Genomic DNA, 21,358 nt, shown 5'->3' on the forward strand with positions numbered 1-21,358 from the left:
GTCATTGGCGTGCTGATGTTGGCACCAGTGTTGGGAAGCCCTTAGCATACCCCAGGAAGTAGGAGTGTGTAACGCGGGGTCCCTTTGTCCTTCATGCAAGGGTTTCAAGAATTTAGAAAACCTATGAAATTGCACACACAAAAATTTGTTTTAATCCTCAAGACTCTCAAACTGACCATGCTGAGGAAATGTGGGCTGAGGGATGGCGCTGCCTAGTATCAGCTGATCGGCCAGAGCCAAAGGAGGTGATCCGTCACCATCACCTCTCCTGGACAGTGCTCTGTGGTTTCAAATGTAGGTGATACTAAAATGGGAGTTGTTTCTTAGAACCATGGCCAGGGTTCCCTTGACCCTGAAATGCAGTTCACCTGAGATTGTCAAAGGCATCTGAGGCATGCAGAGGAAGGGCTGGGCACACAGCTAGTGGGAAAACCTCAGCGTAAGTGGGTATAAAGGAATCACCAGGAGATACCAGGAATTTCCACTGTTTCCCTTCCAGTGTGCCAGCCTCTGGGTTTTACAGTCCCATGTAATTGCGGTACCTCTGTGTGCATTTCCCTGCTGCCTGGAATGACTTTTTTGACTATCCATGATATATAAAACACAGAAATACCAAATTGTTCCCTCACCTCTTCCTCTAGGTTCAAGATAATATGTTATTGGTTGCCTTCTATAATATGTTATCTTATTGCCTTTCCCAACAAGCCTTTGAGATAAGTATTATGTCCTTTTTATAGATGAAGAGACTGAAGCTCAGAGAGTAACTTGGCCAAAATTCAAGCCTGTGTCTGTTTAACTTCAAGCCTGTGAATGTACCAACTGGTGCCCTGTGCCAGCTAGTACTTTGCTACAGTCATAACCTAGACTGAAGTGATAGCCATGCCCCTAAAACTTCATGCTGTGGTGACAGCACTGAGCAGTGTCCAAGAAGACTTGACTTCTAGTCCTGTCTCTGCCACTCACAAACTTTATAAGGGAATAAAGTACATAGCAAGGTCCCCCTAGGGTGAGCAGCAGTTCTGACAAAGCTGTGATTTGTCAATATTCAGTCACCCAACCCAGGAATGCTCATTTTTAAGGTATTTGGCTGAAACAGTTGAGCATTGCCCTTCATATAATTTAAAACAGTGGTTTCAGAACCCATGTTCCTCCAGACCATGGGTGCTCTGCAAGGTGAATGGAGTTGTTTCAGAATGTTTTAATAATCATCTCTACCTCATTTGTAAGTGGCATGTAATTGTTGCAATCTGAAGATTTTCATAAACCCTGGATACTAACCTAGACTGGTTTCTCTATCAGATGGTGGCTGATTTAACACAAAATTATGCATTTCATTATTTGATGGTGGATATATCAATATGTTGTGGTCTTTTCCCAATGAACACTTTGATTTGCAGGGGTTCTGGACCCTCAACATGGGTTAAACCAGTGGTTCTCAAGGTGTAGTCTCAGCGCCAGCAGCATCTGCTTCACCTGGAAACTTTCTAGAAATGCATATTCTCAGGGCCTCATCCCTGCTGAATGAGACACTCTTGGAGTGGGACTCAGCTGTCTGTTGTAGCAATGCTTCCAGGTTATCCTGACAGTCACTCAAATTTTAGAAGCACTAGGTTCTCTATGTGGGAGAGAGTAATCTTTGGACTTGGAGAACAAAAGAAGCTAAACCCCTACAGCAAGGGCTGGTGACCAGGTCGTTGCCAGAACTTGAAAGTTCGCCTCTGTGTTCTTTCCTGTCCCTAACCCAAGTCCTTCAGCTCTGGGGGTCCCAGCACACACTGCCTTGTGCTGCAGTGATACAGATGTGTGGCTCATCTCCCCAGCTGGCGGGGAGGCATTTAACACACTGACTTAATAAATATTTATTGAGTAAAAGTATTTGCTCCTAGGAAGCGGGATCCAGGTAAGCCCTTTTTTTCTCTCTCAACTGCTTCTAGCCCAGTGCTCTTTATGTAGTAAGCACTAAATAAATAACTGCTAGATGTTGATCCAGAAAGTCACATTCCTTCTATAAGCTTTAAGTTTCTCATCTTAAAAATAAGAGGATTGTATCAGATGGCTTGCCTTAGGTCTCTTTCAGATCCAGAGCCCCAAATACCTTATAGTTCTCTATTTGATGTTCTTCCCCAGAGTTATAGAACTCCTGTAGTTTACTTAGTATTTGCTCGACAGTATGGAGAAGAAAGGGGAGAATCAAGATCTTATTTTTTTTAAAAAAGTGGCTAGAATGTATATATGGTTCACAAAGGTAACAAGAATTATTGACATTCTTTCTTCTCTTTTTCCTTCCTCTTCCTTCTCTTTTCCTCCTTCTCTTCCCCCTGCTTCTCTCCCTTCTTACAGATGTGTCACCAGCAGCTGGTCATCTCTTGGTTTTCCCTGGTTTTTCTGGCATCTCCCCTCATGGCCATATGGGAACTGAAGAAAGACGGTAACCAGCCTCTCATTATTCTCTGTGGAGGACCCACTTCTAAGCCAGGACTCCTGGGCAGCCACTGGTGGGAAATCAAACTGAAATAGGCAACCGTGCACTGGGTCCTCTAGAGAAAGCCATCACTCTGGGAAAATGCAATGCCATATCTCTCTTTTCCACCTTGACGGTATCTATATTGTTTGGTTTTCACATTGGATGACATTGGTACACTATGGTAGGAAAAGACATACGATATTTTCTAGTATTACTAAAAACCAGCTGTTTCACACAATTAAAATTCCAAAGTGGAGGAGGATTTGCAAAGTATAACAACCGTGTTCATTTCTCATTCCACCACATGATACTGCCCCCTCAGTTGGCACTGTGATGACTTACCTCTGACCAAGCACTTTGGAGGGAGCATAGGATTCAGACTCACATTGACTTGGGTTCAAGCCCTAGGTCTGTCAATGATTGGTTTTGTGACTTTGAGCTGGGTCACCTCTGATCCTGAATTTCCTCAACTGTAAACTGGATGTTGCAAAGTGGATACCTACCACATGGGTTATTCAATGGGTTAATGAATGCAGAATACAACTCAACAGATAGTAAAGTGAAAGTAAATGTCAGCTAGTGTTACTATTTTGGTTGTTTAAAATATCTCTCATGATTCAAGAGATACTTTTTATTATCCCAATGATCAGTAAAAATTATTAGTTGACTAATAGAATAGTTAATGGTAAAATAAGGGTTTCTGCCCATCCTTCTAGGATCTCACACTCAGTATATGTGCATTCTGATCGTTGGCTGTACCTGAAAGACCCTCAGATGTTTATCACTGAAGCCAACATCATGATGTTGGCAATTACTATCTTTAATTGTATAAAATAATAGTTAATGTTTATTGAGGGCAGTGTCTCACTTAATTCTCACAAGAGCCATATGAAGTAGAGACTGTCTGTATCCCATTTTACAGATGCTGGAAACTGAGGCCAGAGAGATTAAGTAACTTGACCAATGTCACAAACCTGGTAAGGGTAGGACAGGGACTTGATCCCATTTCTGTCTTGCTTCAAAGCCGGTGTACTTAAATTTGTGAAAAAGTTTTTACAAGGACATGAAGTAATTTTTTCCTGGGTCTTTGGAGAGCTGAATAAGAGGAAATGGACATAAATTCAGGATGAAAAGGTTTCAGGTGATGATCAGAAATAATCTTTTGATATTCTGGAGAGCACCATCTTGAAATGGGTACCTGAAAGAAATTTGAGACCACTCCTTTCTTCTCAAGAATTTTGGGAAGACAGCAATCCAGCCACCCCTTCTCCATGAGGGTTTCAGAGATTTAGACACTGTCTTGAGTAAAGGCAAAGGCCTGAGCCAGGGGTATATGGCAGATCCCTTCCAACCCTGGGACTGTTAGTGAGCTCAGGAACCTTGGCCCTGGCATATTTGACCCCTTAGTGACTTCTGATTTGGTAAACCACAGAAATTCCAGAAAATCAATGCAAGAAACGCTCCGAGGTGTGACTTAGGAGGGCAGACGATGCAGTGAGGCTAAGTGCCAGGTTCTTGATGCTCCTCTTCAGCTTTCCTCCTGCCGCTGTTTTCCCTGCTGTTGAGCAAATGTCATCTAGGGCTTCCGAGCCTCAGTTGGGACAGGAAAGTAACCATGCTGTTCAGGTGTCAGGGGGACAAAAAAAAAACTAGAAAAATCAAAAGGGCCACATGGTTTTACATCAGCACAGCTAATCATTTCCCCAGAGTTGGACCCCAAATGCTTTTGACCTCTTATTTTTGTGATCCATTCAGTCCTTATAATCCAATTGATGTAAAGTGAAGACTTTATATTCTACAATGCTTTACATCCGGAGGCCAATAACAAGAACCACCATTTATAAAGCATGTAAGGGCACTGTGTTAAACTCTTATGTGAATGAGCTTATAGAATCCACATATCGACCTTCTAAAGCAAAGGCTAATATTCTTCTTATTTTAAAGATGATGACACTGAGGCTTAGAGTAGTTGAATGTCTTGCCGAAGGCCACAAGACTGGAGTAAGGGCTAGAGCTGCTTCTAAATCCAGGCCTCTGCCACTCCAAAATCCAGGCTCTCAACCACTGTGACTAATAAACTTGAGCAGGCATCAACATCATCTGGAGAGCTTAAAAACCAAATGACTGAATCCACCCCAAGGTTTCTGATTCAGCAGCTGAGAATTTGCATTTCTGATCCATTCCCAGGTGATGCTGCTGATGGTGTTCCATCGATCATGCTTTGGGAGCTACTACATTAAACAATTCTATTCAATTAATAATTTATGCATGGATAAAAACATGAGTGAAGCTTTGCTATGACACACTCTGAAATAATATACTAAACCATTCCTCAAAGGCCAGTTTAGACACCAGCATTAGGCATCCCTTGCAAAGCCAAGAGACAAAAGGTCTGCGCTGTAGCCCTTGTACTTCTGACTTGATGTGACCACGCTTGATCCTTGGCCTCAGTACCCGTCTTCATTAAATGGGAAGACTAAGATCTACTGGATTGCTTCATAAGAGTGTAAGATAGCTAAAAACAATAATAATAATACAGAGAGAATGAAAATCTCTATTGGTAATTTAAAACAGAGGAAACTAAATCCTTAAATATCCATGGAAAATTGTTAAGAGAGTTTCTCTGTACAGCTGGCTGACTCTTCAGTCTATAAATAACAATAACTAACACAGAATTTACTGTGTGGCAGACACTGTGCTAAGTACTTTACATGCTTTTTTTTTTTTTTCATTTAATCCTCAGTCAAATGTATGGCAGATACTGTTATTATTATCGTTTTACAGATGAGGAAACTGAGGCTCATGATAATTAAGTACCTTGTTCCAAATCCCCCAGCTGGTTAGTGGAGACAGGATTACAGTCTTGGTTAGTTGTTCTCGACACCCTGAGCTTTTAACCACTATGTTATTCTGCTAAATATTGTACCCTGCCGTATTCTTTATGAAACTGAAATTGTGCTGAAAGTTTCTCTCCCCTAGACCTTTGGCAAAGAGTCTTGTGCTGTTTGCAGTTTTTGGTATATTAAGGTGTTTCCAATTTGCTGAATAATAAAAGGTTACTATTAAAGACAGCCTTCCAGTCAATGAGTCAATGGCAGCTATAAAACTCTTTGTTTCTCTTTTCCATGACCTTGAGCCCAAGCAGGGTCTAATGCCTTGAGATCATCTCAGCAAGCATTTGCCAAATACTTGTTGTGAACAAGGTTGTGTTTAGGCAGTGGGGATGCCCAAAGGGTTAATAAAACACAGTCCCAGAGTTCCTGGAGCTTACAGCCTGGTTCTTTACTTCCTGTGCATTCCAGTTTATGTTGTAGAATTGGACTGGTACCCGGATGCCCCTGGAGAAATGGTGGTCCTCACCTGTGACACCCCTGAAGAAGATGGTATCACCTGGACCTTGGACCAGAGTGGTGAGGTCTTAGGCTCTGGCAAAACCCTGACCATCCAAGTCAAAGAGTTTGGAGATGCTGGCCAGTACACCTGTCACAAAGGAGGCGAGGCTCTAAGCCATTCACTCCTGCTGCTTCACAAAAAGGAAGATGGAATTTGGTCCACTGATGTTTTAAAGGACCAGAAAGGTAATTCTATGCCCTTGGATAGTATCAATTTTCTCTTTCACTCATAAGAGTAAAAAACAACAACAACAACAACAAATTGAAAAGCCAAGTCATGATGAGTGTAGTTAATGAATTAACATCAAGTCTCTTATTGATGTTAACCTCCATTTTCCTTTGCTTTCCTGGACCCTTTGGGTTATCAACCGTCAAAATCTCATATTAAGGGAGTTTCATGGTCAGTCTGAATGCTTAGCCTAATGTTTTCTTTAAATAATGGTGGTATTATTTAATGGCTAATGGAAATTAACCAATAGTGTATCACTCTGCACTGGGGTGATAGCCTTCAAAGAATGAATGCCTCTGCTGGGCATGTTAGGTGTGTAGTGTACTCTGCAGAATCAACACCCTACTAGGAGACCCTCCCAATCCTGATGGAGCTACCCAAGAGGGAACGCGTGGAAGAACTTCACCCTGTACATCTGGTGACCTGTGATTCATCACAATCAAAACCTTTCTGCAAAAGACTCCTAAATACTGAATTTTTGTTCTTTTCAAATCCAGAACCCAAAAATAAGACCTTTCTAAGATGCGAGGCCAAAAATTATTCTGGACGTTTCACCTGCTGGTGGCTGACGACAATCAGTACTGATCTGACATTCAGTGTCAAAAGCAGCAGAGGGTGAGTGAAACTGCTCTGGTTTTTCAGCATTTTGCTAGAACTATTTCATTAAGAAATTAAGGGCAACCTCTCAGTGACCTATCAGTTAATGAAAAAGGGAAAAACAAAGTCAAACCCATATTTTTTCAACCGCCCTTCCTTGTCTACATTGAAGAAAGAACATGGAGATTTTAGCCAATCACTTGAATAAATATATGTGTTAGGGCAGGATATTATTGGGAACTGAGAATAGTCTCTGCTGTGTTTGAACCCACTCATCCAAATTGCCTGGCCATGCTTCCTGATGGCTCATAGCACCAAAGAAAGGGATAAAAGGAGAATTCGAAGCTACAAATGACTTGCTGAAATTGCACCTGGAGTCAAAAATAAAAACAAGAGCTCCAGGGTGTAGATCTTAGGGGCCCTGAAGCAGACTCCAGAACTCGATGAGGCCTCCCGAAATTTTCCCAGGGCCACTTCAACTCCTTTTACTTCTGCTGACACCACTAATCTGAAGTTCACTGTTGGTCCAATGCACTTGGACTTTCCCTAAGAAAGCAATTTCCATAAATACAAGACCTATGTGTTAACCCCCATGTGACTTACTTTAATCATCACCTAAGCAAACCCCAGGTGACCATTCTGAATTTACTATTATTTCACTGAGTAAATTAAGCATTGGGGTCTCACTTTTTCATCTTTAAAAGGAAAATGCTTACTAAAGAAATGTTTCTCCAAGTGCATAAAGACATAATCAGCAGAGGAATGGTTAAATAAAACATGGTACACTATACTCTGGTTTAATGTGCAGTCATTGAAATGGATAACCCAACCTATATGTTTTGTCATGGAGAGCTCCCCATAATATGTTCAGAGGGGAAAAGGGTAGTTACATAATCATATGTATACAATTTGATCCTAGTTCATAAAAATAAAATCCATATGAATATTTATAGGTAAAATATATATAGTAGATATATATAATGTGGAGATATATATAACATGGATTATATATATAATGTGTTTTTTATATATATAATGTATGTATGTATATATATATATAATGTGGATATACAATTATCTTGAATATTCATTGAAAAAGTTCTGGCCAGACACAGTGGCTCATACCTGTAATCCTAACTCTTTGGGAGGCTGAGGCAGAATGATTGCTTGAGGCCAGGAGTTCAAGACCAGCCTAGGCAACATAGTGAGACCCCATCTCAGCAAATATTAAAAATAAAAAAATTAGGTGGATGTGGTGGCACACACCTGTAGTCCCAGCTACTTGGGAGGCAGAGGGAGGGGATCACTTGAGCCTAGGAGTTTGAGGCTACAGTGAGGTCTCATCCCACCGCTGCACTCCAGCCTGGGTGACAGAGCAAGACCCTGTCTCTTTAAAAAAAAAAAAAAAGAGAGAGAGAGAGAGAGAGAAAGAAAGAAAAAGAAAAAGGAAGGTCTGGAAGGATACAACAAGCTTTTATTAATACTTATACCTGCGGAGAGCAGTTAAGGCTGAAGGAGGCATATACTTCTTTCCTTTATATGGATCTTTATCATCTTTACTTTTATAATTAGTGTGTATTGATTTGTGTATTGATTTTATAATTAAAATGGGAAAAATGAATTTAAGTTTTTAACAAGGGGGTTTAATAATCAGGGATTCTAGATCTAAAACAAACAAACAAACAAACACTTCCATATTCATTTAGTCCAGAGACATGTAAGTGCTCTTGAAGCTAACCTTTTTCTCCTGGGGAGGGCGGTTTCTTACCTTTTGGGTAGAAATCAGCCCAGTTGGAGAAACTGTGTCCTTGGACAACAGTTGAGGCCTTACCTGCCTTACTGGCTACAATCACTCTCCCTAATGTGTAACACAGGCTAATTTCTGTCTTTGACTTCAGCTCTTCTAACCCCCAAGGGGTGACGTGTGGAGCCGTTACACTCTCTGCAGAGAGGGTCAGAGGGGACAATAAGGAGTATGAGTACTCAGTGGAGTGCCAGGAGGACAGTGCCTGCCCATCCGCTGAGGAGAGGCTGCCCATTGAGGTCATGGTGGATGCCATTCACAAGCTCAAGTATGAAAACTACACCAGCAGCTTCTTCATCAGGGACATCAGTGAGTGTTGGATGATTATATGTGCTCCATAAGGAAAGATACCATTTGTCACATGTTCACAATGCCCCATGCACTGGGGTAGGTGGTTGACAAGCATTATCTCTTTTATTCTGCATCCAAAAACAAAATACGATGTAGATACTATTATCTGCATTTAAATTGAGTCTTAGAAAAGGTAAGCAACTTGCCCCAGATCTCAGACCTTACAGCTAGCAGTTCTAATCCAGATCTGCTCCACTAGAGCTGCTCTTTGCTGCACTTTGATTCAGCTGCCAGATAGTTTCCATGATGAATCCCAGAGCCTAATCAAGCCTAATATTCATATTCAGAACCAGGGCTTCCCTACTAGTGGCAATTATTCCCAACCAATCTTTCCTTAGCATTTGAAAAAGGACTTCTTTCTTAGAATTTAAACCCTTCCAAAATGGACATCTATTTTTTTTAATTGGCAGATAGGGATTTCACCGTAAGTCATTTCCTTTACTATTTATTCATGGACCAGGCAGCATGATAAAGTGTAACAGAACCAGAGAACTTGCTTCAAAACTCATGGAGGGTTTGTACTCGGTGGGTGGGGTCTAGTTCACATAGGGTGGCCAAGGAAGGCCTCTCTGAGGAAGTGACGTTTAGCTGACACCAAAAGGAAAGATGTCAGTTGTGTTAAGAGCAGAGGGAAGCATATTTGCGAAGAACTTGCTAGGAGCCGTGATCTTTGTGTGGAGCAGCGCCAGGCCTACAGAGCCCAACCACATACCCCAGCATATCTCCCCCTCCTCTTATCTAGAAGACCTAATTGAGGAAGGAGTCTTTGTGAAACTCACTGCTGTATCCTTCATGCATAGTCCAGTGGCTGGAATGTAATGCGTGCTCGGTATTTATGGAATAAACAAGCACGTTGAGCATAGAGACAATTGACTATAACTGCTCTAAGACATGTCAGCACCAAAAGCTATGAAAAGACAAAAAAAAAGGCAGTAAATAGAAAATCTATCTTCTCATCCCCAGGGAGAGGCTCACCTCAGTTCCATGTTCAGTGCAAAGTGAGGGATTAGCACAGAGAGGGCGGTCCTTCAGTGCATGGCCCATACCATTAAAGCAGAGGTCTTCTCACTGTGCAGTCCCATCTGATTGTTCAGTGATGAGGATTCTGAGCATCTCTCAGATCCTGCAATAAATGTGGATCTGAGATGTGGCCATTGAGAGCAACTGCCTTCCCTAGGCAGCGGCGTGAGCACCTGCAGCAGAGGTGCCGCACATGTGCCAGCCAGGTGCTCACAGAAGTTAAGTAACTCTCCAGCGGACTCAGAGCTGATCAAAGGTGCAAAGGAGATCCTAAGCCAAAACCAGTGAACTCCGAAGCCTTATTAGGAGAATAAAGCATGTTTTTCTTCTTCCACAGTCAAACCCGACCCACCCAAGAACTTGCAGCTGAAGCCATTAAAGAATTCTCGGCAGGTGGAGGTCAGCTGGGAGTACCCTGACACCTGGAGTACTCCACATTCCTACTTCTCCCTGACATTCTGCATTCAGGTCCAGGGCAAGAGCAAGAGAGAAAAGGTAAGAAGTGATTCAGGTGCAGTATATTCCTTGGTCAGTTTTATGGACACCCACCATAAAGTGAGAAGATGAATGATGATAATAACAACTACATCCATGTATCACTTAACAAAAGGGATACGTTCTGTGAAATTCGTTAGGCAGTTGTATCATTGTGCAAACATATATGGTGTACCCACACAAACCTAGATGCTATAGCCTACCACACATCTGGGCTTTATGGTCTAGCCTGTTGCTCCTAGGCTGCAAACCTGTACAGCATGTTCCTGTACTGACTACTGTAGGCAATTACAACACAATGGTTTGTATATCTAAATAGAAAAGATACAGCAAAAATGCAATATTATAACAATATAGGACCACTGATCATATATGTGATCCTTCTTTGACTGAAATGTATTATGTGATGCGTAATTACTTTTTTTTAGCACTTTTCTATGTGTCTAGAACTGTGCCAAGGGCTTTCCATGTTTATTTCACTTAATCTACAAAATTAACCCGACAAAGGCAGCTGGTGTTATTCTTGTTTTTTTACCCCCTTTTTCTGTGGAAAAGAGGCTTTCCTTTTGTCCAGAAACTGTGGCAAGGTAAATCAAAGCTGTAGCTGATGCAGGAATTTTGTGTAGGTGTTAGCAGCACTGCCTTCACTATGTGCTCATTGGACAGTAGCCCAACCCCAAGAAAAGGATGGTTGGTAGCCAGTAGTATTATCATCATTTCACAAGTGATTGAAGACTCAGAGAGGTTAAGTGACTTTCCCAAGGTCACCCAGCTAGGAAATGACAAAACCAGGACACAAACTCAATCTGCCAGACAGAAAGGCCATGCACCTAACCACCCCACCACCTCTGATATTGGTCATTGATCTTGGCACTCAGAATCAGTCGTGATAGAGGAGACCTGGGCTTCAGAAGCCTAAAATTGCTGTTTCAACTGAGTCCATGTAGTGAATGATAGAAGAGGCAAGAGATATTACCCCCAAAATGGATAGCTCCTGGCTGTTCCAGCTATTATAAAATTTTTTATTAAACAGAATATCTACACTTACAGAGGCTAAGATATTGGCTTCCCAGCTTCCTCGCCTTACAGCAAAATTCCTTTGCCTACTGCAAGGTTCCAAAGGCCCTTTTGTACAGCCCCAGACTCCTTTGACCCCACTTTTAAAATCACTGGACAAAGTCCTAATTCAGCATAACATTTAGCATGTGGTAGAAATTCAGTGAGCTAGTTACTCTCTGGGAAAAAAATTAGGTGGGGAGGCTATTCTGGAATAGATATTTATCTAAATATTATTTTATGTCTTGGCAAGTGCTTTCCCTATTTAAGATCTGTATGATTAATAGGTGATATTGAGTGCTTCCTATGTGCTAAAGACTTGCTAAGAGTTTGACATGATTTTTACCTTGAACTTCTACAATTCTATGAAGTAGGCATTATTGTCATCCCTATTTATAAGTGAGGAAACGGACACAGAGAACCTAAGATATTTTCCTGAAGTTACACAGCTATTAAGTAGCAGTGACAGGATTTGAAGGCAAGTTTTCTGATGAAATGATCAGGATATGGTATTTCTGAATATCTCAGGGATGGCTAGAGCAAATCTGTCTCTCTCTCACCATCAGCTCAGGACTGGGTGACTGGCCATGGGGCCTTGAGGCAAGGCAACTGTGCTAGAAAGATGAAAGCTGGGTCAAACGATTTCTCCCTCAAGGGCTTACAAAGTACAAAAGCTGCACCTATATGTGGAGTGTCTGCCAGTAGGTGGTGCAAGTTCTACGCATGCCCCTGTGAATTGCAAGGGTAGTGTCTTAAGACCAAGATGGACTTGTTTTGGGAGAGTATGCATTGCAGAAATAGGCTCGGCTTACCCTGTAACTATGTTGCCAAGGGGCCTTCACAGCTTTCCTTCTCTTTTGCAGAAAGATAGAATCTTCACAGACAAGACCTCAGCCACGGTCATCTGCCGCAAAAATGCCAGCTTTAGCGTGCAGGCCCAGGACCGCTACTATAGCTCATCTTGGAGCGAATGGGCATCTGTGCCCTGCAGTTAGGTGAGCAGGCCCTCAAAGCCCAGTCCAGACCTGCACTCTCAGTACACCTGGGTGCAGGGATGTGACTGGGGGCTGCGTTGGAGAGGAAAGGGGGATGGGGTGGCTGGCACCCAGTTGCCAGAATCAGAAACGTACATTTATTCACTAACAGATATCTATTTGGTGCCTGTGTTATGTAAGACGCTGTGCTGGCCACAGGGATATTGCAGGAAAGAAAACAGACCTGGGTTCTGGCCTCCTAAAGAGAAAGGTAAAGAAGAGAGAGAGGTAGCCAGGAGGCAGAGCATGGAGGACTTGCAAGCTTGCAGGACTCAGAACCTTGTTCTGGGAGCCCTGGGACCTGAAACCCACTGAAGGGTTTTCAGCAAGGAAGTAACACAATCAGATCTTCTTTTAAGAAAACTCTCAAGAAAGCCTCTGGCAAGTGTGGTACCAGCCAAATTCCAGGCCACATAAGGAAGGCCTGGGCCTTCTGGCACGAAATCCCCAAAACCCACTTGTCCAGGATCATGTGTTGTGAGAAATAAGAAGAGTTTGCTGTTGCAATGTCACCCCACATAGACTTTTGGCATTCTTTTCCAGGTTGTGATCCCAGGATGAAAAATTGGAGGAAAAGTAGAAGATATTAAGCAAAACGTTTAAAGACACAATGGAATAGACCCAAAAAGATATTTTCTATCTAATTTGCTTTAAAAAGTTTTTTTAAGGATCACAATGATATCTTTGCTTTATTCGTGTAGGTAGATGCTAAATGCTCATTGAAACAATCAGCTAATTTATGTATAGATTTTCTAGCTCTCAAGTTGCCATAGGCCTTCATGCTATTTAAATATTTAAGTAATTTATGTATTTATTAATGTATTACTGTTATTTACCATTTGTGTGCCAGGATGTATTGAATGTTTCATACTCTCATGACCCAATCCATCAGGATCAGTCCCTACTATGCAAAATGTGAATTTAATTTTATTTATACTGACAACTTTTCAAGCAAGCCTGCAAGTACATCAGTTTTATGACAATCGGGAAGAATGCAGTGTTCTGATACCAGTGCCATCATATACTTGTGATGGATGGGAACGCAAGAGATACTTAAATGGAAACCTGACAATGCAAACCTGTTGAGAAGATCCTGGAGAACAAGATGCTAGTTCCCATGTCTGTGAAGACTTCCTGGAGATGGTGTTGATAAAGCAATTTAGGGCCACTTGCACTTCTAAGCAAGTTTAATCTTTGGATGCCTGAATTTTAAAAGGGCTAGAAAAAAATGATTGACCAGCCTGGGAAACATAACAAGACCCCCGTCTCTACAAAAAAGTTAACAATTAGCCAGGCATGGTGGCCTATGCTTGTGGTCCCAGCTATTCAAGAGGATGAGGCAGGAGGATCCCTTGAGCCCAGGAGGTCAAAGCTACAGTGAGCCGTGATTGTGCCACTTTATACCAGCCTAGGTGACAGAATGAGACCCTGTCTCAAAAAAAATAATAATAATAAGATTGAAATTAAAATTCAGGTTTAGCTTCAATGGCAGTCCTCACCCCCACCTCTCTAAAATACACAGGAGGATGGCACAGAAACACCGTAAGTGTCTGGAAGGCAAAAAGATCTTAAGATTCAAGAGAGAGGACAAGTAGTTATGGCTAAGGACATAAAATTGTCAGAATTGCAGATGGCTTCTTCACAGCCATGTGAGAAGCAGACAGATGCAGAGAAAATCTGGAATCCCTTTCTCATTAGCATGAGTGAACCTGATACACAATTATGACCAGACAGTATGGCTCCATGAAGGTGCTACTTTTAAGTAATGTATGTGCTTTCTGTAAAGTGATTACATTTGTTTTCTGTTTATTTATTTATTTATTTATTTTTGCATTCTGAGGCTGAACTAATAAAAACTTCTTTGTAACCATATTTTGGGCATTCTCAGCTGATTTGAGTACTCTGCTTGCAAGTCTACCAGGGGTGCATTTCTTCCCCTGTCACTTAAGAATTGCCCTTTCTTGAAGTGATCCCATTCCAATTTTGCAGAGTCGCTCTTTCCCCTTATAGTATTTCCAAAGTCAGTGTCTTCCTGAGCTCAGGGGATGTCCCTGTAATCTGACCAGAAAGGATCCTTTGCAAGGGCACTGAGCTGCATTGTGCCTTTTTTAGGGGTGGATGCTCTCACTTCTTCCACCCTCTATCCTGGAATCGACTCTACTGGTTTCCCCAGAATCATGAAATAAAACTCTAACCTGTTGCAGCCATGGACATCTCAGCTCTTAGGTCTAGCTCTAGTATTTATTGAGGGTTTGCCCTATATATGGACATGTGCTCACCCTCGGGGTTGGGAAGTTTCAAAAAGCCTTGCATTGTGTCTCCCAAACAGTGCCCACTCCTGACACTGCTTATAAGACAAAGATGAAAAGTTAACTTCACTACCATTAAACGCTGAAATGTTCAGGTTATACGGTATCCTGGGGTGACAATGAAAAAGAAGGATCTGTGTAACCCAGCACCATCCAGGAAGACTCGTCAGAGAAGAAAGGGTGCCAGCTTTGGGCTAAAGAATGGGCAGGGCCTGCCAATTCCCCTTGGTGCTTCCCACGGAAGGAGCAGATGGTGGGATCTGAGGGAATGCACTCCAATTTCCTGCTATCCCAAAAATCCAAGTGTGCACATTCAGGCTTCCTTGCCATGGCAGAGTAATTACAATAAGGGTGTTTGTTTACATTCTTGATTTTCAGCATCCCCTGGAGCCCTATGCCCCTATGCTCCTGGCCTGGAGGAATGGTGGGTGGCTTCTGTCATTCTACTCCAACCTTTGGAGCATGTGTGGTCCCATGTCATAAGCCCACACTTTACAGCATACGGTTGTTAATAACAAGTGTTTGTTCCCCTACAGGGTCTTTCATCTACAGTTACCAAAGTATTTAATGGACATTTAATGAACAACACTAACCAGATTTTAAAAAATAAATAATCACATATCATAAGCACTGAGAACTGGAGACCTTTCCCCAAATTTCTGGCCAGTCTGGGGCAGAGCTGAGATGTTCTGGCTCCCACCATGCCCAGTGCTTTTGCGACATGACCTCTTGCAGTCGATAAATTTCAAAGCATGCAATGCAGTTTTTCTTCTTTAAAGATAGTCTCCAGGACTGTCCTTTTTCTTGTAAATCTAGCCACTACACAATGTATTAGATGTCTAAGCCAAAGATCTCAGGACTGGGAATCAGAGGAGCAGACTGTAGTCCTAATTATGGTTATGTAACAAGTCTGTTACATAATCATGTGACTTTGAGCAGAGTGTTGGACACAGCCTGCTGATTTTCCAATCAATACTCATTCCCAACTGTTTTCTCCCCTGATGCCCTCTTCAGCTGTAGATGTTGGTAAGTTTAGCGATCACTTTTTCAGCCACCTTTGTTGCCCAGCAAAGCCAAAACACCCAGTTCTGGCCAATGAAATATAAGAAAATTCTGCTGGGAGGGTTGCTGAGAAGCTTTGGCTTTTCTGATGAAAGACAGAGCCATGGCTAGCATCACCCTTTCCCTCCTTCCTCCTCTCTTGAGCAGAAAAAATCTAAAGACGCGTCAGAGGACACCTTGAGCCCAGCATGAAAGCCATCATGCAAAAACTCAAGCTAGAGACTCCAGGCCAGACGCTGTGGCTCATGCCTGTAATCCCAGCATTTTGGGAGGCCGAGGTGGGCAGATCACCTGAGGTCAGGAGTTTGACACCAGCCTGGTCAACATGGTGAAGCCCCGTCTCTACCAAAAAAAATACAAAAATTAGCTGGGCATGGTGGTACACTCCTATAATCCCAGCTACTCGAGAGGCTGAGGCAGGAGAATCGCTCGAACCCAGGAGGCAAAGGTTGCAGTAAGCAGAGATCACACAATTGCACTCCAGCCTGGGCAACAGAGCGAGACTTTGTCTCAAAAAAAAAAAAAAAGAAAGAAAAGAAAAAAGCAAAAAGCAAGACTCCAGACCCTCATGGCATCATGGAGCAGCTGAACTAACCACTGTATCTACCCACCCCAGATTTCTTGACTTCTTGACATGTGAGAAAGACCCATATTTGTTTCTGCAAATTTATTGTGGTGAAATATTCATAACATAAAATGTTATGAATTTTTTTATTGCAGTGAAATATTCATAACATAAAATGTAGCATTTTAACCATTTTCAGGTGTACAGTTCAGTGGCATTAAATCCATTCATATTGTTGTGCAACCATCACCCCACCCATCACCAGAACTATTTAATCAGTCCCCCATCTATGAGAGGCTGCTGGCCAAGTCAGAAAAAGGATCCATGTCAGCACAGGAAGAAACCTGGGGTTTGGTGTCAGAAAACCTGGTTCTGCCCCTCACGGCTGGCATGGGCCTGGTGAAGACATGGAGCACTCGTTCCAGTGACATCAGGTGGGACTTCGGTGATACCCTGCTTCGCTGACCTCTGTGAGGTATAAAACAAGTGAGGACATAAATCTGCAGGCCCCCCTTTGAAATCTTCAAGTGTCATAACCTTAGGAGTCCATCTCCCCACTCCCATGTTCAAGAAGAAAGTGAGAAAACTAAGGGCCAAATGCAGCCATAGAAGCTGCCTCACTAGGTCCATAACAACACTGTGCAGGAGGAATTGTCACCCCATTATTACAGATAAGGAAACTGTGGCCAAGGTCCCTGTTCCAAGGGCAGCTGGAGCATCAGCAGGACTCACCTGAAGGCGGGAAGAGGTTGGAAGATCCCACAGGAAAGCACCTCCACTGTCCTTTCATTCAGTATTTTTGGAGTCCCTGGTAACATCTGTGTCCCTGGCACCACCCTCAACTTTTTGGATACAGGGGTGAATAAGCCCCTGCCTTCCCATGGTTTCTCATCTCCAAAGGACCAAATGCCTGGAATTCTAAGCACTGGAGGCCACTTCTTAAGGATCAAGGGCACTATTAAATGAAATAAATAATTGGTTTAATGTGATGGTCACTGTGCCTGGCTCACAGGAAGCACTCAGTGAATGGCAGCTATGTCCACTGACTAGCTGTGATCTTGAACAAGTTATTTAACATCTTCAAGCCTCAGTTTTCTCATCCTTCAAATGGAATGATAGTGTGGTTGTGAGGATTAAATGAAATCATGTTCAAACATTGCTTTAAAGGGAACCTGATCCAATAAGTAAAAGCTTGTTATAAAGTAAAATGTACCTGATCCAATAACTAGAAAGCTTATTGTTATTAGTTTTATTGTGCTATTTAGAACCTGAAAGAAGCATAATTCTGGACCGTGTGCTTCTTGCAAGGTTTAGGGGACGAAGGTGTGGTTTTTACCTGGACTTGGTGTCTCTGAGAACCGGGTTGGCATGGAGGAATCATTAATCAGCCAGTGGGGATGAGAAAGCTGGTCCAGTCTGTTAGTAGATTTAAAAGCCTCTCCGGTGTAAAATCCCTTTCTTATAAATAAAATCGCCAAAACGTCCCCATATGGGGGTATCAAATGCCGTGAACCCCGTTCTTGCTTTCAGGGCTTGTACAGTCTGGCGAGAAACAGAAAAGGGAATTGGTGGTGAATATAATAAAATGTAACCTGGCTGCTGGCTGGGTTAAAGGTATGTGCAACATAAATATTTCTTTTCACAAAGGTTTCCATCTCCCGGGAGGAGCCCTTTCATTCCCTTTCACCTTCTCTGGATGTAATAATTTGGCATAAACCTACCAATTCACCTTACCTATAAATCAGACTTCAATCATCTCTGTTTCGTTTCAGTATAGCCCTTCTTGTAGGACGATGTTTGGGAGCAAAATGTATTCGGACAAGACTTTCTCCAGAGGGTCATATTATACCAAGGAAATGAATTCCCTCTCTCAAGTTCATAAACCGCAAAAATAAAATCAGCATTCTGGCTGAAGGAGGAGGAAACCGGGCGCGCATACAGAAAACCCTCCTTCTGCGGGAAGCGCTGGGCGGAGCTGATTTGCATTTACCTTCACGCAGGCCTGCGTTCCGCAGGAGGCGCAGAGCGTTCTGGCAGCGCGCCCGCCCGCCGCGGTCGTGCGCAGCCGCTCCACCCGGTGGATGCTAGCGTGTGACAGGCCGCAGGGCCCTGCAGCTGCTCACTAAGTTCTCCCGTCTCCTTTCATAAGGAGCACCATCCCTTCACTTCTATCCATCGGGCGGCTTGCAAAAAGAACTAACCCGGGGGTGGGGGATTCCAAGGAACTGAATATTCCATCAGTGGCTCTGGGGTTTGGTGAAGAGGGAAAGTCGAGGGACAAATTTTGGGTAAGCCACAGTGTTCAGTGAGCTTCCTCTTTCCCACGACCAACATACAGATAGGTGTAATGAAGCTAAAATGACAGCAAGAGCAACATCTGGAAGGAGTCCAGAGCGCATGAGTGTACACTTGATCCTGAAGTAAGGAGACTGGGCTCATACCTGGGCTCACCACTTACCAGCTCTGTGCTCTGAGGCAATTCCTTATCTCTTTGTGTGTGTTCTTACCTCTAAAACAAGTATGCTAATAGTGCCACCATCTACTGGGTGCTCTGGGGGTTAAATGAGTCAAGGCTCACTGGACCCAGTGCTCCATCGCCCAGGCTGCAGTGCGGTGGCACAGTCATAGCTCACTGCAGCTTCTAACCTGCAGCCTCAAACTCCTGGGCTCAATCTGTTCTCCCGCCTCACCCTCCCGCGATTGTTTTTCTCAGAGCAGGCCAACAAGGAGTGGCAATCCTAAAGCCCACTTCTTCCCTCCCCATGAATATGAAGGTTGACTTTGGACATGTACAGAAGCCTCCCAGTCCTAACTCAGAAAGCTATGCCCTTCCAGTCACCAGCCCTTTGCTGGGCATATAGCCAGCACACAGCAGTGACATCTCCCTGGAATCACAGCACCCAGAGCAATGCCCTATTTTACCAAATTATTGTATGGGTTTCTGCTCAACCTTGTCAAACATCCTCCAGCCATGGCTTGTCCATTTCCCTGAAACTCCTCTTCATTGAGTGTTTGGGGTGTTGAAGGGTTAACCAGCCCCATGGTCCCCCAACTTGTTTGAGCTACGGTCCCTTTGTTCAAATGGAAATCTTAAATGCAATTCCAAGATACACAGGAATTGGGGAGTATGGTGACCAAAGGGGCTTCAGTTGCATCTGCAATTTTCTAATTTCTTACAAGGAAAATATATTAGTATTTTTTTTGCATAATTAAAAATTAATTTTTTATAAATTTCTATATATAAAGTAGGCAAAAGCAGAGCTGCTCTGGCTGAAGCCTCACACCCACTCATTCCCTGTCCCCTATTCACCACTGAGAGCCCTAAGGCCTCTTCTCAACACTCCTAACGTCTGCAGAACACAGTTTTATAGATGATGAAACTGAAGGACAGAGTTTGGTGCCATGTCAAAACACCCGGAGTCTGATTAATGCCAGGGCTCAAACTTGAGCCTGGGTCTCCTGACTCCCATTTTGGCAGTTTCTGTTTGTAATTCCCAGAAGATGGCACCTAAAGATACTTTCTTTTCAACTTTTCATTCTGAATTCATTTCAGACTTTGAAAAATATGGCCAAAATAGTTCACAGAAGTCCCAAATTACTATCACCCGGTTTCTCTAATGTTAACATAAACATGGTATAATTATCCAAAACAGGAAATTAACATTGGTCAATACTACTACCTAATAGATAGATCTTATTCGAATTTTGCGAATTTTTCCACCAATGTGCTTTTCCTGGTCCAGGATACAATCTAAGACCTAACATTAAATTTAGTTTCATGTCCTATAATCACCTCAAGTCTGGGGCAGTGCCTCGGTCTTCCTTAATCATGCATTACCTTGACACATTTGAAGAGCTGGGAGCAGTTATTTTGGAAAATGTCCCTCAAGTGAGATTTGTCTCATGTTTCTTCATGATTAAATTTGGGTTCTACATTTTTGTCAAGAATCCTCCACCAGTAATACTGTGCCCTTCTCAGTGGATCTCATCAGGAGGGCATGAAATCAGTGTCTCTCAGTACTGGTGAAATTAACTTTGATCACTTTGTTTAGGTGGTGTCTGACCACCAGTGTTCTCCCCTGTAGTACTCTTCTTTCTTTTGGAATTAGTGTATCTTGGGGAGAGACACTTTAAGACTATGTCAATACTCTTTTTCTCATCATACATCTACCAACAGATTTTGTCATACTTAGATGATACTTGCTTGCAAGCAACAATAATTTTGCCTAATGTTGATTTGCTATTTCCATCCTTCTTTCTACATTTATTAGTTTGAATTCTACTGTAAACAAGAATTCTTTGTTCTTCCTATATTCTTTTTAGTAAAACATTCCTAACTTTTGATGTTATCAGAGACCATCATGTCGACTCCACAGAACTTGGTATCTGACTCTTGGGTCTGCCTAGTTTTGAGGTATTCAATTCTGTGCCACCATAAGGAAAAATGCCTTCTTTATTTTGCATTTAAACCTTATTATTTTAGTTGCCATTAATAGAATTTTTGAGAGAGGAGTGTGCTAAATGCTTTGCAGGGTGAAGAGGATGTTTTAATTATTCAAGAGAACTGCTTTTATGCAATTCGGATGTACCCATTTACACATAAAAATTAATGCTAAATAGATATAATTTCCATCTATTCATTAAAACAAATACCAAAGCAGTCCAGAAATCCTTAGTAGCCTAATGTTATTCTCGGCACTTGAAAACAAAACTACTTTTCTTAAAGAAGGAAAACCATAACCTGTGTTTTATAAAACACTTATTCCCACTAATGGTGGCCTTCTTGCTCCTTTTTGCCAAGTACCTTCCCTGTTTCCAAGCAACCATTCACTCAACACTATTTTACTGAGAACCTACTGTGTGCCGGCCTCTTTTCTAAATTCTGGGGCCAAACCAGTGGACAAAATAGACCTGAACTCCCTGCTTTTGAGCTTCCAGTTTATTTGAGGGAGACAGACTACAAACAAATTCTTTAAGTGG

At 42.5% G+C, this 21,358-nt stretch overlaps 2 protein-coding genes and 1 non-coding gene across 3 annotated transcripts; 1 reads left to right on the top strand and 2 right to left on the bottom strand.

Moving 5' to 3' along the window:
- The first annotated feature begins 2,322 nt into the window (after positions 1-2,322).
- Positions 2,323-12,403, top strand: IL12B (interleukin 12B). Its single transcript, XM_050794818.1, has 6 exons — positions 2,323-2,428; positions 5,767-6,042; positions 6,583-6,700; positions 8,581-8,795; positions 10,195-10,352; positions 12,272-12,403. The coding sequence occupies exons 1-6, from the start codon at positions 2,341-2,343 to the stop codon at positions 12,401-12,403; spliced, it is 987 nt and encodes a 328-aa protein (XP_050650775.1). The 5' UTR covers positions 2,323-2,340.
- Positions 10,919-11,044, bottom strand: LOC126957794 (U4atac minor spliceosomal RNA). Its single transcript, XR_007726959.1, has one exon. It is a non-coding gene; the product is annotated as a U4atac minor spliceosomal RNA (small nuclear RNA).
- Positions 12,404-16,534: 4,131 nt separating the features above from the next.
- On the bottom strand, positions 16,535-18,382 carry LOC126957220 (uncharacterized). The gene is made up of 4 exons (XM_050794826.1): positions 18,113-18,382; positions 17,715-17,920; positions 17,111-17,333; positions 16,535-16,846 (listed from the first exon to the last, which is right to left on the bottom strand). The coding sequence occupies exons 2-4, from the start codon at positions 17,746-17,748 to the stop codon at positions 16,666-16,668; spliced, it is 438 nt and encodes a 145-aa protein (XP_050650783.1). The 5' UTR covers positions 17,749-17,920; positions 18,113-18,382; the 3' UTR covers positions 16,535-16,665.
- Between the last annotated feature and the right edge of the window lie 2,976 nt (positions 18,383-21,358).

This window comes from Macaca thibetana, chromosome 6 (genome assembly GCF_024542745.1).
Source record: "Macaca thibetana thibetana isolate TM-01 chromosome 6, ASM2454274v1, whole genome shotgun sequence".
NCBI lineage: Eukaryota > Metazoa > Chordata > Mammalia > Primates > Cercopithecidae > Macaca > Macaca thibetana.